We start from the raw sequence: 17,827 nt of genomic DNA, 5'->3' as shown, positions 1-17,827 counted from the left end.
GTTTGAATGGGCACTAAACTGTAAGATGGAGAATATAACAGATGTAAGGTCAGTTGTTATGAGACTTAGCATGTAATAAACCTGGATTCTCCAAAATCAATTGCAGAACTCTTTTGGATTGTATTTGAGCTAGGATTTCACTCTCTCATAGCAGACCTAATGTCCTAATGGAGCTCAATCATGTTTTTACCATGCTGGTCTGTTAAAAAACACATTAAATACCTGTAGTGCATTTTAATGCAAATAAAGAATACTGTGTTTCTTATTTGGGTGTTTAACTTCAATCTAACATAACAGGAGAAATACAAGCGGGAGCAAGAAAAACTGAGGGAAGAATGGCTACGAGCTAAGCAAGAAGCAGAAAAAGAGAGCTCCAAGTATTTTGATGAGGTAGGCTATGAATATGTCTTCACTTTTGACTGTTTAGTTTCGTGATGGCTCTTTTCCCTTATAGTAGATGCATGGGAGCAGGCAAATAATTAATTTTGCTATGTCATTTATCTTATTTTGAAAAACAAATTGTTGTCTGTGACTTGATAGAAGGAGGTTACAAAAATGGGAAGGAAAAAGTAAATAGGATGTTTTGAGATCTGTTGAATTTGAATTTTTTCCTTATGGATTGATTAGTTATCTAACACAGGAAATACATTAGCAAAAAGTTACAGCATGTATTCATTATTGTGATCAAAATTAAACAGTCACCTTTGCTATATATTTACCTCCTGAAGACACTTGTTGGAATTCTGCTTCAGTACTTCATCCTGAGGCGTGTTCACAAGTGTTTGGCTTATTACTGGCAACCAGTTAATCCCATTGCTGATAAATTTACATATCAAATCAACTTCAGATTTGCTATCATACGTTTCAAGACATTGAATGCGTGTGGTTTCTGTAGGGATGACTTTTTTGGCTGTTGCTTATAGAAGGATGAACAGGTTTTTTCCCAAGGGTAGGAGGTGTCTGAGATATCTCTTCTTTATTGCTGCTGGAGTGCTGCTTCAGGCATCCTAGCTAGATCAGTTGTGTTTATACAGTCACTAACAAGTAGACTGTAATTTAAGGCTTAGGACTTCAATAAGAAAGCTCTTTGAGCTGTTAGAGGACTTTGCTGTACAAGAATGTAAACCATTTCATATTTTTTCTATCATTAGAGGTTTGGATGAACCCGTAAACAGTATTTGTCCTCTGCAACTAAAACATCTTTTGACCACTGAAAGACCTTTTCTCATGTTTGAGAGAAGAGTCAGTGTGGTAGGTCTGAGATTTGACTTTCAAATGGTAGCAGAATGGAGGAGGGTGGGGGTTTCCTCCCCATAAGGATTCATGTGAAATTTATTGGTCTGATACACACTTGCAGTGTATATATTTTTGTGTAGACACTCTTAGGTAGATCTCAGATTCCTAAGCCAAAAAAGTAGGCAGAAATGCTGGTTATCATGGAAGAGTTTGTTTTCGATGGGATGGCTTGAAATGTAAATGATACTTCAGAAAAGAAGAATGTTTCACATAGTTGTGGCCACGCTGCCTGTGGTGCTCACTAAGGCTCCTGTGTGGAATGAAGCTCTTGCATTAGGAGAATGTGTTAGCAGGCACTCAAAACATGAAACCAGAGTACGCCCTGCATCTTGCTTTGAAAGTGTTTGGTATGATTTTACAGTATTCCTCCACGGAATAAGCGAACTTTTCTGAGTGAGCAACCTGATTTAAAAAACAGCTCCCTTCCCTAAAAATGTGATTTTTTTTTTTTTCCCCTTTTTTTTTTTTTTTTTTTTTTTAAATTTGCTACAGGAGCAGACTGTTTTAACCTTAAACACAATGTCTGTCCCTGCACGGGCTCCGTCTGCATCCAGCTGGAGAGCAAGCCCTGAAGCAAATACCCCTGAGGAGCCAGAAGGAGATGGAGGAAGCGAGCTGGCAATGCACTTGCTGGGTGAGGGAGAAGAAAGGAGGAGGCTTCAGGAGGAACGGAGGATCCAGGAAGAAGCAGCCCAGCATTTTGAGCGAGAAAGGGAACTCCAAGAGCTGGAGCTTGAGAGACAACGTAAAGAGAGGGAAGAGCAATATGCTGAGGAGCAGAGGCGGCAGGCAGAAATGGAAAAGCAGAGGCAGCAGGCAGAGATGGAGGAACAGAGGCGGCAGGCTGAAAGGCAGAGGGAGGCATCAGTGGAGATGCCTCAGTACCAAAGGTGTGCGCTTGTAATGGGGTGTACTCTCTCTTCCTTCTACATTAAAAATTCAAATACATTTCTGATGGGAGTGTGTATGTCCTGAATATATAAGGGTATTCGTGTAAGATTCATACTGTACTCAGTCAGTGCAAGATACCACAAGATAGCCTTTCTTTGTAAAAGTAGAATGATCAGGCATAAAACAAAGTTGTTCCTCATGAATCAAGTGCTCTATTAACTCCCTTCAGCTCATTTTTTTAAATAGAAAGTGTAAATACAGTAATTACAGCCAAAGCAAAGATGACCTGAAGCACTTAGTGTGAGGATTTTTTAAGACCCCTGCATAAGCCTGTAAATTGAGAGGCAGTGGCTCATCCTACACAGCTTTCAGAAGAAATACCAAGTTAACTCTTTTCCAACAAATGCATGACTGATTATCTTGACTTCTCTCATTTTAGTTCGACAGTGCAACAATAAAGTTTAATTGCACTACTGGGTTAGTCAATGAGGGGTATCATGGTATATGAGTGAACAGATACTGTTTTAGATATCATAGTCTGTTAGAAATACCCACTGTGGATATATTTATTCTAGAGCATGAAAAAGTTCCTTTCATTGCCTTCTTCAGCATCTTGGTTTTTAAGAAAAAAAATGAACAAAACCCCAAAAAATCCCCCACCCAACTATTAGTTTACAAGTTCATGTTCTTGCCCAGATGTTTTCAGATTACTATTACAGGCATCATGGGAGATTAATCTGTCTGAAACAGATTAAAACAGTAACTTTTCCTTATTTCTTGTGCATTTAGCTTACTGCTTTGTGTATGACTAGCTTTGCTTTCCTCTTGAGGATTTTCCCCTGTTCTTATATAAGTAATAAGAGATGACTGAAGATAATGCATGATATCAAGTTAAGTCTTAGGAGAAGAAAATATGATTATAAAGTTGCATGTATTTGCAGTGGAGATTGAGAGACCTGGAGTTAGTTAGCTCATTGTAAATGACTGCTGCTTGAGACCCCTGCTGAGCAAAGGAGAGGCACAGTTGTTACAATGGCTAAACAGGTTCTTCTTGGCAGCTGAGCCAGGGTATCAACAGTTTTAGCTTGCTCCAATTGCAAGATAATAAGACTTTGTGCAGTAACTTACTAAGCTGCTGTAATATCTGCATATCTAAATCCTTGATATGTGCTTTAGTCCCAGGGGATTTAATTGCTTCTGAGGTTGCTGCCAACCTGCTGCCAAAGGATGTGTTTTGCTAAACAAGAATGGCTTTGCTTAATAATGGAGTAAGTTCAGTGAAGCGGGGATTTAAAATGTCTGGTGTTAAATGTTTGCTTTATGATGATGTCCAAATATATGACTTGAAATCTGAAATGTTATTTAAACATCTGTGAAGGCATGATGCTTGCTGAAAAGACCACTAAAGTTGGGGACATGAAGTTGGAAGAGCTTTGTTTATGGAAGTTAGTGAGTGGTTAGAAACTGCACCTATACAGTTTTCTAGAATATACGTGTAACTTTCAGAGGACTTCTGTGTTTGGACAAAGCTTACCTCCTGGCTTTGGAATGGATGAGATAACCACTGATACTTGTAATTTTTGTGGCATCTTAAAAAATTTTGGGGGATTTTTTTCTTCATGTATTTTCATGTTTCTAACTACCACATCTGAACTTTCTCAGCTTTCCCTGTGTATACTTAGTGTTTGTTCAATTTTTAGAAAGTATTTTTTTTGTTTAATACGTATTTTCTTTTATCTGTATTTTGCTTCTAGACATTATGAGCGCTATGAAGTATCTAAAACAATAGAGGATCGAGCTGGCCATCCTCTCGTTGACAGGTAATAAGATATTGAATTGATAGGTAGGTTGAAACATCTTCAGCAATAAGCATTGGCCATTTTGGCATGCTCAAGTTGGAATTTCTTGTCACTTCCAAAAATGTATTTCCAGGCAGTTTTTCTGACAACCTTTCTTTTTCTACCTTCTTCTGTTAGTTGTGTTTCTGACTGGTAAAGTTAAGCCTCCTTAGAACTTTAACTGTTTTTTTTCTTTTTTTCCCTTAAAGATCTCTTTTGAATATTTTTAGTAGGAAATATTTATGTCTATGTATGTCTTTTTCTGTATATGAACATGATGCATATGTTGTTGTTGTTTTATAGGCATTATGAGCGTTATGAAGTTTCTAGAACCATTGAGGAGCAACCTGACCAGTCATTTGCTGACAGGTATGTGTGAAACTGAACCTCAGCTGTTTCTGTGTCAGAAAGCTTTGAAACTTTCAATAAACTTTACTGTGGCAGCTAAGTGTATAGTTTGTATTGCTGCTGTGTTTTGCAGTATTTATGACACGTTTTCATATTGAGAAAACAAGCAGACAAACTTTTGGCAAATTATATACTGTGCTGTAAGCAACAGTTAGTCAGTCAATAGGATTGTACTGGGAGAAGCAGAACTGTGAGGAAGTAAATATGTGGGTGGTACTAGACTTACCTGGCTGCAAAGCAATTTCAGATAATACTGTGGTTGTGTCATAATGTGCTATCCAAACTAAGGTGCAGTCATCCCAATCAGGATTGTACAACCTAAGAGAGAATAAACAGGGAGGGAAGTGAGAGGCAACAGCAGCGTATTTATCAGTAAGATAGTAGATATACCACTTGTTAAGCTACATTCTTACCTTGGCTATTTTCCATTTTGCTTTGCTTGGTGGTTTGTTCAGGGATTTTGCTGTTGGTTTTTTTGGTTTGGTTTTATTTCAATAGAATATATTAGCCACTGCAGATTTGGGCTCTTCAAATAGACAGCTTTTTCTTCTCCCTTTTCTAAAAACTGGGCTATGGTTAAAAAATGCTGAAGTAACCTAAACCCAGAAGGTTTGTATCAAACATTTTGTCTTAGATGGCATCCCACAGTAGTTCTGAAAGATCACCTTTTCTGCCTATTTAACCCGTTCTTACAGATGGATGAGCATACTTTTTTTTTTTTCTTTAAATATTAAGAGGAACCCCAAAATTTACAGGGCACAACTAATGAATCTATTACTAATGGAAGATCTAAATCTAACTTCAGAAGGTGCTTGTACTGAATAGTTACATCTTGGATGTATGTGTAAGGAGGATACTCAGGTGCTAAAAGTATCCCAGGCCAGGCTGACCTGCTCTTTGGCACTCCTGTTTGCTTCAGGCATCTGTGAAATTGTTGTATCTTCTCAAACATAATAAAATAGGTATGCACCATAGGACAGACAACCAGAACTTGGGGGAGCAAGAAATGTGATGCAGTTTATGCATCATTTATCTATAGACAAAGGACAAGATTCCCTTAGACCACTGTTATGCAGCCAGTGCTGTACATGTGAACACATTAATGTAGCAGCTTTGAGTTGTGACCCACCCAAGGATTTCTGTTCCCGTCTGACGTATTTTAAAATAAGAAACTGGCTGTATTACTTAAAACTAATAATACAGTACAGAGGTGTTGCTCCTGCTCTGTACTGTCAGAAAACCAGTGTTTTGCCATTTGTCTTCTTGTATATTGAATGTCATTTCTTGGCTAAAGCTTACTAAAAAATTAATGCTGCTGGGTATAATTGGTGAATAATAAATTTCCTGAGAACAATCCGCATGTAGTGTTTGAGGAGGTGTTTTGCTTATGGTCTAGTAATGGTTCTGAAGTATGATTTAAGTTTCTCATGAAATCAAATGATTTGTAAACCTGCTTTGAAAATTATCACTTGTTTGACTGTATTACTGAGTCTTCACAGAGCTTCCACAGGGAAGGACTTTGGTTTTTACATGTTTTTGTTGAAGCAAATACAATGATTATTCCCTTATACCTGAAGCACTGGGAACTTTTAGTACACAATTTTAACTTTTAATTGGTGATTACCTATTGACATCTAAATATGGACACTTCCCCCCCCCTCTTAATACCTTGTTGGTCTTTAGGTATTTTTGGCTCTAGTTTTAAGTGCAGCATAAGCTCTTGATGGGAGGTATGGTGAAAAAAGAGGTTGTGTATCTGTTGTCTGTAATGATAAGATTTTTGTCCATGATAAGGTCTCCTAGTTGAGGTAGAGAAATTAATTTTTTCTGTATCCTTAGGAATAAGTCCAAGTCGACCTCAGAACTGAATGAATTCAATGCAATCGGAAATGGTAAGTAGCATATAATTTCCTTTTTTTTTAAAAAAAAAAAGGTGTATTGGATGTAGTTACCCTAAAAAAATTAATTGTCAAAGTGCTTTTTGATAACTGTATTGTAATTCAGATTCATACCATGACACAATTTAATGAAGTTTCAACAGCAAGAGAAGATTCATAGAGTCAGTATATAAGGCTAGGACAAATGCAATTAACTGCTCTCTTGAACACATAGCAGTGATTATAAACAGGTCCTAGATGCCTAAATTTCAGGTTATATGAGAATAAACAAATCATGTAAGTATATCATTGAAGATGTATGTGCTCTTGATATGTTGACTCTATCAATAGAAAAAGCTGCACACACCAAGATGCTAATATATTTAATACAACTGTTTGCTCTTTCAAACTTTTCTTAGTGTAGGAGTAACACAGCCAGAAGTCAGCTCTCGATACTGTCACAGTGGCTTGTTTCTGGACTCCAGTTCCTTGCTGCCTTTCTTGAGTTGTCCTTCAGTTACATTACTGCACTTTTAATGTGTGTAAAGCAAACAGACAAACCAGGTTTATAAATGCGTTAAAATAGAAAATGCCTGAAAGCTATTTCTGTGTCTAAAACACGGTTAAGAAAAGTAATCAGAAGTAATCATAGAAAATTAAATGCTCTATTAGAGGACATACTGCAGATTGACAACATTGCTTTCACACATTAAAGCTTGGTCATTGAAACTGATGAGCGAGTAAACTTCCACAGTATTTTATAATGGTCATCTATAGCAATAAAACCAAGAGCAATTCCATAGACAGAGAAGTCTTTAAGGGGATTGAAATTGCAATTGAATGACTTACCGCTGAGTAATTTCTTAGTCTTACTATAAAGAATCTCAGAAATAAAAACATGTCAACATCAGATATTGGAGAAAGATGACTTGTTTCTTTCCCCTTCCAAAATTTCAAAGGCCATCTATACCATAAATCTTCATTTCAAGTGAGTACTTAACACAACATCCAAATCATAGAGAAACTCTCTGTAAGATTTCCCTCCCCCCTCCCCCACCCCTATATATTTATATAAAGCAAGATAAAGCAATATGTTTAGTGCCTTGAATAGGAAAGAATTCTTGAAAACCGGGACAAGTTACAGGAGGAAAAAAAAAAAATCAAAATTCTTAAAGGGAAGAAGATACTGCACCATTCTATATTTGCTTCAGTTTGTATTGGAGGAAGAGTCCAAATTGTAGCACTAAGAGATCATGCCCTTTTGAAAATGCATGTGTATGTGTATATATATGTAAACACAAACGTATATGCATATACACTTTGAAGATGAAAGAAGATACCTACTTGTATTTAAGTTAGACATCATGTGAAAGTCACACTACTGGAAACATGAATAAAAGAATTGTAATAATAATGATGTATTGCCAGGTTTGGTACTGATCACCTGGCTATAAAAAGGAACTGGAGAAACTTCGTGAATGTGGTGATGAGCCTGACTTTTAGAGTTATAGCCAGAGTACTGAAAGTGTGAGTGTGATAACTGCTTTTGTGCCTTAAGGTGTCTAGCTGAAGTTTGTGCATGTTGTCCAAACAGGTACCCAGAGCAAATATTCAGAGAGGTCCTGGAATGCAGGTGAGTCGCAGAAGAAGTCTCAGAAGGAGCACAACCTGTCTGCAGCAGAGTTGGAGAGACAGCAAATCCTTCAGGAAATGAGAAAGAAAACATCTCTACACACGGACAGCAGCTGGATTAGGCAGCGCAGTTCCAGTATACACAAGGAGCCTATTAGTCTGTACAGCAATAGTATGAGGAGGTAGGAATCGCGTTAAAAATTAACTTTGTGTCTCATCAAATATTTTTGTTTGGTTATTCTAAACTTCAGCTTGTATTACAGAGCACAGAAGCAAATTGAGTCTGTGAAATGCTGTAAGGTAAACTGCATAGCAGTACAGATGGAAGAAAGTAGCTGTATTACAGCTGAGATAAAATGTATTTTTGCAAGTAAACAATATGGGTGTGACCTGTAAATAACTCAACTGCTTATTTTTTGGTTGATATACCAGCAATGGAAATTAATAGTGTGCCTTGTCGTTGACGGATGTGCTTAAGAACTTCAGCATGACAATTTATTGTGGAAATTAACTATTATGGCTAAGGAATATACTTCTTTATTTTTTTTCTTTTTTTTTTTTTTTTTTTTACGTAGACATATGTTAGAAAGCCTGGAGTCTGTTTCTTGCTTTAAGTCACATATGAATGTTGGATTTGTCACTTCGGAAACAGCTGACTTACCAGTTAGGAGAGTGTTTGGCTATTGGGCCAACACCTTGTACCTAGATGATACTATCCCGTCTGGATGGATTGTTATTTTCAATCTGGTATCCCTTGGAGAAAACAAACAAATCTGGTATCTGAGGTCTGTTGCCGTGCAGTAGATTTTGATACAGTTCACTCTGATAAGGCTGCAGTGAAGAGTGTTTTGCCTTTATTCTGTAGTGGTTAAGTGCCACCTATCTTTCACCTCACCTCCTTTTTCCCATGAAACTAGAACTGGACACAAAGGATAACTTGTTGCTCAGACGTTTTAAATCACTATGTTCAGGGTGATCAGACCATCATTTTCATGAGAGAAAATTTTAAAAATGCTAGAATAATGGTTTTCTTTTTAAAAATATCAGAATATAGCTCTTCTGCTCCAGTCTTGCTGCCATTTATGTTTGTATGTGTACCTGTTACAGGGGGGAGTCTTTGGACAATCTTGATTCTTCAAGAACGAGCTCGTGGAGACACCACTCATGGCTGAACCAGTCTGCCTCCTCTTCAACTCTATCCTCTACCCAAGATTTCAGTCGCCCAGTGTCCACTTCAAACCGAGCCTACATGTGCACTCCTTCCTCCAACAAAGCACCTCCTGCAGCCACCTCTGCGAGAGCCCCCTCCATGTCCCAGGCAGCCCCCCGGGCTCAGTCTCCCCTCTCTACTTCCCAGCCAGGGTCCCAGACACGCAGCAGGTGAGTGGGCGCCCTTCTGCTGGGAACATATACAAATCGAGCTGCAATAAAGAGTGGACTTTGTATATATGGTCATCTACAGCAGTGTTCATGCCCATAATATTGATTAACAAGTCTGAAAACTACCTGTAGTTTTTTGGCTGTCCGGGACACTGGAAATATGGGCTGGTATTACAGTTCTGCTCCAGTCATTCAGAAAATTCCCCAGGTTTGTCATTACTGCTTGACATAGGTTAAAAAAACAAAGGAACTGGAATAATAAATCCCTGGTCTCCAAGGTGTATGTTAGCTACCAAAATGATTAGTAAAAGCCTACTCCAGATGGCATTTCTGACATTTTCTTAAGTTTGTTTTAACAAAAGATTCCTGAAACCCACGCTTTGTGGTTCTCATCTTGGTCTCTCCTCCCCCTTCCTGGCATGTGGTCAATATCATCTCAAGGAGCACTCTGGAATGCTCATAACCCATGACCTTGGAGGATTAGAGTAGGTTGTTGGTTTTACTTTAGGAGGAGAAAGCAAGAATTGCAACATATTTTGAAACAAAAATGGAATTCAGTTGTGGTAGGGTAGATAACTCTGCTGTTTATGTACTTGAAACATTTTAAAAATACCTTGGGATAAGACTATTGAGAATCATCCCACACAATTACTACATGTAATAACAACGTGAACACTGCTTCACTAGCTCTTACACTCAGGAGCTTTGTGATAAATTGACCCCTTTTTTAAAGCTAGGCTCATACATTCTTTATAACTTAAGAAAATCACCTTCTTAACTATGTTTGCTTATCTTGTTCTTACTTCCATTTGCTAACATCTTGGTAGATCTATGGAAACTGACCTCTGTATGGTTTATGTTTAAGGAGTTAACATAATATTGTAAGTCCAGGACTAGTCTTCTGTTACCTAACAAGGTGCAGATGGTGGGACTTGACAGGGGTGCTTGCTAAAATTTAGCATTCAGGATAATTCCCCACAAATAAGGCAGGAGCACAAAACCTGTGTTCTTTCTCTCCAAACATAACAATATACTTTTTATGTTTATTTGTATAAGATATTTAATAAAATGAAATATCTCCCAAGAATGTGACAGAATTTCTTAATTTGTTCTTATGTAACTTTGATCTAAATTATAACACTTCAGTTTTCCCTGGCTTTCAGATCTACTGTAAATAATATTAGTTTTCAGTTTATTTTCCCCAAGCAGCCTAATAGTCCCCTTTTTAATGGTGCATTTTTATTTTTAATCTCAAAGTATTTGATAACTTTTCTTTGTCTTTTAAACAAATCCTGGTTTTAAGGATTTTCATTCTGTATTTAGGTCAGTCAGTGGGAAGAAAATCTGTTCATACTGTAATAACGTTCTGGGCAAAGGAGCAGCCATGATCATTGAGTCTCTTGGTCTTTGTTATCATTTACATTGCTTTAAGGTGAGAGCTGGGAGTCACATCATGAAGGAACAGGAGCTAATCAGGAGCACGCATGGCTACTCAATGTTACGCTCACAGGGGCTCTACTAATCACCTGCTTTGCCTTCTACTCTTGACAGCGTGGTGCATGCATATTTCCATGAGGCAGTCCTATCTGCAGGCATTTAGCACTCAACTCTAGAAGTATTTCTTAAGTGGCAGAGCTAACAAGTAGGACTTTGACAAATAAGATGGGCACATTGACTGTGAGATCAAAGTTTTTCATTCTTTAAATAGGCAGCAAAAAATCAGAAAGTGCTGAGCTTCTTCTCCCAGAGAAACCAGCTTCTTAAAAAAAAAAAAAAAAAAAATAAATTTCAGCCTGGACCCTGGCAATTGAATCATTTAAGATGACCCATCACTTCTAAGATAATCCTAGCAGACAGTGTTCACATAGTGTTTTCCAGGCAAAGGCATGCTGGCGGGATAAAACCCAGCACCAAACCAGAAGCTGTGTTTGGTGCTACTCAACCCTGGTCAAAAGCTAGGTACATTATTAGCACATGCTCAGCACTGAGACACTGTTACCTGATTTCCAGTTAGCTTGGGACATATGCAGAGTTAAAAGAATAAATGCCTGCCTGCAAAAGACGTAAAAGCACTCCTAGTTCCCTTGCTCTAGGACCAGATGAGGAATTAGACTCTGATGTTGAGGTGCTGTTGTACTTCTTCCATGGCTTTAAAAAAGAGACTGTGTCTAGTTTAGAACACTTGTCTTCTGTGCCCAGCTCAAAGGCATTACCTGGAGTATTACAAGGGATTGACTCAAAGCTCTTCCTCGTCCTGCCTGCCTGAGCAGGGGGAACAGGAGTAATCCATGCGGACTGGTTATCATTCCCTTTCTGCACAACTTGTATTCTATGTGAGGAAGAGTCCACCTATAGTTCCTAACCTACATAAGAAAATACCAAATTTCTGTTTTTCATATTTCTTAAGAGCTGTTGGACAGACTGCCATCTAAAAGATTCATTACTCATTTAATCAGGCAAACTATCTGTCCTTCTGTAGTCAGCTGAATGCTTTGCTTCATAAATTGAGTAAGGAGTTTTGGGTAATATACCTTCCAGAGGTGCTTCATATTCACAGTAAAGACGTGTTCAGCCACCATAAATAGTTTAATGTTATCATGAAATCTATCAAGACCCTTATTCATGTGTTTATACAAGAAAAATGGAATCGGCCCCTTCTCTCCAAAAAGAACTTGTTTTTGTGATGCAAACCCAGGAAACTGGGAGTGCCTAAGTATTTGCTGCTTTGAGTGCCAAAGGGCTGAGGACACCAGCAGCGTATAGCGCCACATGGAAATCTGCAACTAGCACACCCAGGTGTTCTGTGCCAAAATTGCTGTTGTCATCTAGAGAAAAATTTTTTTTCGTGTTGAGCCAGTTTTAGTTTTCAGAGAAACCGAAGTTCAGATTAGATTTAATGAACTAATCACTAAAAACTGTCTGCTTTATGTTTGCTTAGTTGGTGTATCTCTGCTATTCGTTGTCCAGTCATTGCCTTAAAATACTTTCTCAGGGTTGGTTGCATTTTGATCTACTAATCGTTTACATTTGCTTCTAGTGATTGTGGGTTTATGGTTCAAGCTTTGTTGAGCTTAATCCAAGCTGCTTTTGAACAGCATTTTAGTTTCTTATTATTTTGTAAGGAGTTGCTAATTATTCACCTATCATACAGTGTGTTGCCTGTGGATGCGACCTTGGGGGATCCCGCTCTGGAGCTGAAGTCAGGATCCGAAACAACAAACTCTTCTGCAACGACTGCTATATCAGATTTAAAAGTAAGGCAATCCAGTTGCAGTGTGCATGACTGTAGTTCTCTGTGCTGTACAACCTCAAGTGTTTGCACAGCTGAGCCACTTGATAGCTTTCGTGTTTAAGTTGGTATATTAGTGAATAGGTTCAGCAAGGTTTGATTTCCAGTTTCTGTCTTTTGTAGGGTAGTCATTCCTTACTTTTAACTTGCGGGTAGCTGATTTTACCACCTTGTTATTAAGCAGCTTCAAGCAGACAACATGGTATAATCATCCTGCTTTCTTCATAGATCTGAGAAAGTTGTGTCAAGAAGTTGTCAGTTGCTGAAAAGGTTTGTCTTGATAACACAGAAGTCTTTCTGAAAAATTCTCTACGTTTTTTAAAAAAAAGTAGTCTGAATACGTATTTAATTCAGTCCTAATGCATACCTGGAAAGCTATTAGTTTATCCTGTGCAGGTGGCACAAATGCTGGTTTCTTTTTGCGATGCTATTATTTGAATTATAGGTCTGTGATTGGTTATTCGTTTAGGTACAAGTTCAGGAGGAATTGATTTACTTACAGATCTTAATTAAAAGGTGCAGTATAATTTTTTTCCTTTATTGTGGTTTGCAGAATTCTGATTTACTGGAGCATGATGTTAAGGCTTTGAATAATGGTGGTGTTTTTTTTCTCTGCTGTCGTAGGTGATGGTAGACAATCTCCTAATTTTGACAAGTCTTGAGAGTATTATATGGCTCTATTTTTATATAACAAATATGGAATTCTCTATAATGATAAAATTCAGCTACGGGAAGGCATTTCTGAATTACTTCCTGGGAAACATGTCCGCGTTTCTTCATGAGCTCGGCACATTTTTCTCATGGTGGACCAGAAGGCAGTGAAAGGAACAGAATACTCATGCTACAACACTAGAGCAGGGCTTCGGCATCTGCTGGTTGAGAAGCCTAGCTCAGAAAAAGAGAACCTCTGCATCTGATGCTGTTGCTGTTTTCAGGCTGGTTTTGGCTTTCGGGAAGAGGAAAAGCTGCCTGCACCACAGAAATGATTGTGTGGTGCCCAGGCTAACAGCAGAAAAACCCACACCTATCCTTGATGCTAACATTACATTCACAGAGGCTAATGCTGGGTGCAAGGATTCCACTAAGATCAGTGAAAGGAGGAAGAGAATCACCCCCTTCCATCTGGAGGCGATCCAGAGCACTGGATCAGTCAATCTGAGCAGTCTCTCTGAGTTACTGTTAGGAGAATTTATCTCCTTTTTGATGGAAAGATTACACTGACATGACTGTGCTCCTATTTGAAGCACCCAGATGTGTGGGAGATTCAATCTGGAACCTGCTCATGTTATTTTCTCTCTTTTTTTTTTTTTATTTTGAGGAAAAATTGCTGAATGATTTGAATACTTTGGTATTGGGGGGAAAAAAAAAAAAAACCCTGTTTTTTATTATTCCCTGCCAAGACAGTATTCAGGAATTTGATGGTGGCAGTAACCAAAAAGTTTGATGGATAAATTGCTATTTAGTCTCTAACATTATAGCCCATCAAGTTACAGCAGTACCTTTCAGAAGCAGAGTTGATCTGTGAGGAAACGGTTCTATTCCCTTCCCTCCAGACTGCATCTACTTGGGCCACTGGGCACCTCAAAACATAATTGTTTGAGATAGAAGGAAATCAGAAATTGTAAGAACTTGTAAGTACAGCATAAAGTATTTAAATTAGTAATTAGTAATGTAAATTAGCTATTTGAATAATACAAAAACCAGCTATGTGATTACTGCAGTGACAGCACAGCACAGATCTGTGATGCAGATTACTTTGTTTGCAGTTGGTATTTGACATCAGCCTGGCTGGTTACCTGTTAGTTTGGAATGTAAATGTATTGGATAAAATGTTTGATAAACTATAGCATTGTTAATATTCACTGTGTAATTTAATGGTGTGATATTTTTGCACATTTTTATCTTACTTTTGTGGTTTAAACATAGAACATTGTAGCATAACACCAGTGTATTGGCAGATGCCCACAAATACATGCAGAGGGAGAACAAAAAAGATATTTTTAAATATTGTTACAGTTATTTAGCAAATTCTATTTATTGAAGGGTAAATTTAGAAAAACTGTCACCCTGTCTCTTCGCTAATACTAAAAATAATTCTTAAAAACTTGGTAAGGTGCATGTTCTGTGGAATATTACTTGGCCTGAAATACTTGCAGTGCTGTAATTGGATTAAACTCAAATTTGTACTGTTCATTAAATTAGGATTGTTAGATTCAAACCTTAGTTTGTGTTACCATTTTCAATAGGTATTGGGAATACTATTATCTGACTATTTTTAACTTGGATATTTTAGTTTTTGTCACTAAGATTCTTCAGTAGTTAAGACTTTAATTACAGTTTCTTCTGTATCTCTCTAACAGCTGGACAACCAACCTCCATGTGAAGCAAATGAAGATATGAAACCACTGTTGCAGATAAAAGAAGAGGTGATTGCTGCTGATGTAGATCTATAAATATATATGTTGTGTGTATGTGTGTTTTTCTAAGAGTAACGCTTGTCTAGTCTTCATAGCAATGCATTGTATTCTTCATATAACTATTTTTATTTATAAGAAGGTAATTGCAGTAAGGAAATATCTGGGGAAAATGCTTTCACTTTTTCAGCTTCAAGTACTGAGAGCACAAGGGAGAAGAAGTATATTTTCAGTAATAACTTCAAAATATTTTTGAGGCTTATAATCAACTAGTTGACTTTCCAATGGTATATGAAGAGGGTATTTTGTTTCTAAGCTCTTGAAATGAGCGTTAGAGAAATAGCTAATATAAATATATATTTGCAATTGCTGTCTTTATTTTTGACATATATTGAAAGTGAATTCTCTAGGTTAATATGAAGCTGCATTTAAATGCACACAAATGTGTTTGCTTTCCATATGCTGGTTTCTAAAACTATGTGCTTTTTTGAAACTTAAATACAAAGAATAATCTGTTTGCTCAATGGTGTTGGCATAATATTCTGTGGAATCCATTTAAGGGGAAGAGTTCTCTTTTCCCATTTGGAAAATGTAACTATCACTTTTTCCTCCACAAACTGAGTGGAGAATGGTTGTTGGATTACAGTATATTTGTAAATAAAATTTCCGATGTTGCATTTATTAGAAGGTTTTTTTCTTTCTACCCAGCTAAATGTGTCTAAGGTGATTTGCTGAAATATAAAATTGTTTGAATCTCATGTTGGGAAAATATTTTTTATGAAAGTATTATGATGTCCACCTACATATGTGCAAGAACAATAGTTCTTGCTTTTCTCTTTCCCTTTACAGTAAACATCAAATTTTGTATATAGTTCTCCCATCAAGTTCCACAAGCTCTTTCCCTTCAGTGTTTTAATACAAGTGGTGAGACTGATTTTGTCCTATATGCTCATCCCTGAAGCACAAGGCAGAGGAGGTTGGAAGAGGTGAAAGTTCCCCAAAACTTCTCTGCTGTGGCTAGAAATGAGGTGCTGAAAAAATTTTGGGTTAGATCCTACCACTCCTGAAAATGCAGCTGGAATGTGTGCTATGTGTTTTTCAGCATTGCCTCCCAAATTGCTTTGGTCAGTGGCTTCCCCAATTCCTTTCATGCCCAGTTGAATATCCTTCTGTGTCCATGTCACTGGAAGCAGCGAAGATGACATGTGATGTGGATCAGCGGAATTTGGGGGAGCATTTTGTGGATGAAACCAAGGAAGAGGAAAGCTGGGAGGTGTAGGAGGGTGGTGGGGCTCTAAGATAAGCTTGTACATGACACCATGAGGAGTTTCAGTGTAGTAGGAGAACATCACCTGTGTGGGCCTCCTGTAACTTTTGCTTGTAACTCTGCCTGTCTCCAATTTTGCTTTCGTTTATTGATCTTTCCCCTGAACAGATGGGTCTTGCTTTGCACCAAGGAACTCCCTGCTAGTAAATGCTGCATTACAGAGTGCCAAACACTATTTCCAAATTTTGCTTTAAAAACAAACAAAAAAAAGTAATCTAAAATGCCTCATCAACCTGAAGTTGCCAAGCTCCTTGTTCAGCCACCTTTGTAACTTGGCCTTGGCTTTTGGTGTTCAGTTAAAGTGTCTCCTGTGAAGTGGACTGGTGAAGGTGCTTCATTTGGTTTCCACTATTGTGGTAAGTAATGGCATGGTAGACCACAGGTGAGAACCCTGGGGTATGAAGACCCTAGTGCTCAAATGCAGCCTATGGAGGGACATTCACACTGCCTGCTCAAACAACTCTCTGGGAGCCTGGGGTCCTGCCTGCTGCTTGTGGAACATTGCTTACCTGAGAACTACTCAGAATAGGAACCCAAATTGGGTTCTGTGCTCATCTAGCTCTCGATTAAGGCACGAACCTAATGGAGATGGTGTGGATGCCCCTCTGTGCTGTCTAGTTTTCATTCTTCTTTTATGGTAGGCAGCATCAGAATATGAACAATTGCTCCCCCCAGCCCCCCCCCAATAAATTCTGGATCCCCATGATCTCCATCACCAGCCTGAAATACACAGAGACAGAATTTTTGTCACAAGTCAAAGTTTCTCAAGCACCGAGGCATTAATGAATTTATCCTAGCTTATCCATGAGTTCCCCACTCCCAGTATGGTGTTGTGCAGCAAAGCTGTGGGAAAAGTCAGGAACGGCCAAGCCATCTTTTTCATCTTGAGCCCGGTTGTATTGCCCTGTTTCTGGGAATCACCTGGGCACAGAAATCACCTGGGGGTGAAGAATGAAGGGAGAGAAGAAAACTCAGCAACATGTGGTCTGTGATACTGCCAGAGCTGCCTGACTGATGTTGTGTAGCCTGGAATGATATTCTCTGAGCCAGGCTCGCTTTTCCTAAAACTGCATTAGTTTGTACCAAATTGCTTGCTTGTGAGCAAACAGTGAGTGGAATTTCAGATTTAGTGGGGCTCAAAGGGCTGAAGTTGAAACTCTTGCAGAGTTAAAGCTGAGTTTCTCACCCTTGTTAAAGGCCTAGTTTAACAAGGCTCCTTCAAACCTGTGTTTGTTAATTCAAGTTGGGAAATGTGAGCAATGAAAACTTCTTCCTCCTCTCCTTCCCCTGGACAGGAACAGGCAGAGAAGCTCACTTTATGAATGCTGTTGTATCTGTGTATTTTGATCCTCACTAAAGTACTTGGACTGTGTTGGGCTCTGTTTAGCAAAACCGATTATCCACTAGCAACACAAGATGGCACTGTGTAAGTGCAACTCGCACAGTAAAAAGCCCTTTCCATGGTTTTAATCTTG

At 38.3% G+C, this 17,827-nt stretch overlaps 1 protein-coding gene across 3 annotated transcripts in view; it reads left to right on the top strand.

The window, feature by feature from the left end:
* Positions 1–15,706, top strand: part of LMO7 (LIM domain 7) — a 95,968-nt gene extending 80,262 nt beyond the window's left edge. For 2 of the 3 annotated variants that reach the window (XM_074911948.1, XM_074911958.1), the window contains 11 exons: positions 298–390; positions 1,789–2,186; positions 3,942–4,007; positions 4,329–4,394; positions 6,273–6,325; positions 7,905–8,124; positions 9,050–9,322; positions 10,646–10,754; positions 12,474–12,576; positions 13,081–13,127; positions 14,972–15,706. In XM_074911948.1, coding sequence (XP_074768049.1) covers positions 298–390; positions 1,789–2,186; positions 3,942–4,007; positions 4,329–4,394; positions 6,273–6,325; positions 7,905–8,124; positions 9,050–9,322; positions 10,646–10,754; positions 12,474–12,576; positions 13,081–13,124 — 1,425 coding nt within the window. In that variant the 3' untranslated portion in view covers positions 13,125–13,127; positions 14,972–15,706. The remainder of the gene's footprint in view (positions 1–297; positions 391–1,788; positions 2,187–3,941; positions 4,008–4,328; positions 4,395–6,272; positions 6,326–7,904; positions 8,125–9,049; positions 9,323–10,645; positions 10,755–12,473; positions 12,577–13,080; positions 13,128–14,971) is intronic. The other variant, XM_074911968.1, reaches the window with a different exon arrangement.
* Positions 15,707–17,827: the final 2,121 nt, after the last annotated feature.

Source organism: Athene noctua, chromosome 1 (genome assembly GCF_965140245.1).
Source record: "Athene noctua chromosome 1, bAthNoc1.hap1.1, whole genome shotgun sequence".
Taxonomy (NCBI): domain Eukaryota; kingdom Metazoa; phylum Chordata; class Aves; order Strigiformes; family Strigidae; genus Athene; species Athene noctua.
This window is presented reverse-complemented; position numbering and strand designations above follow the sequence as displayed.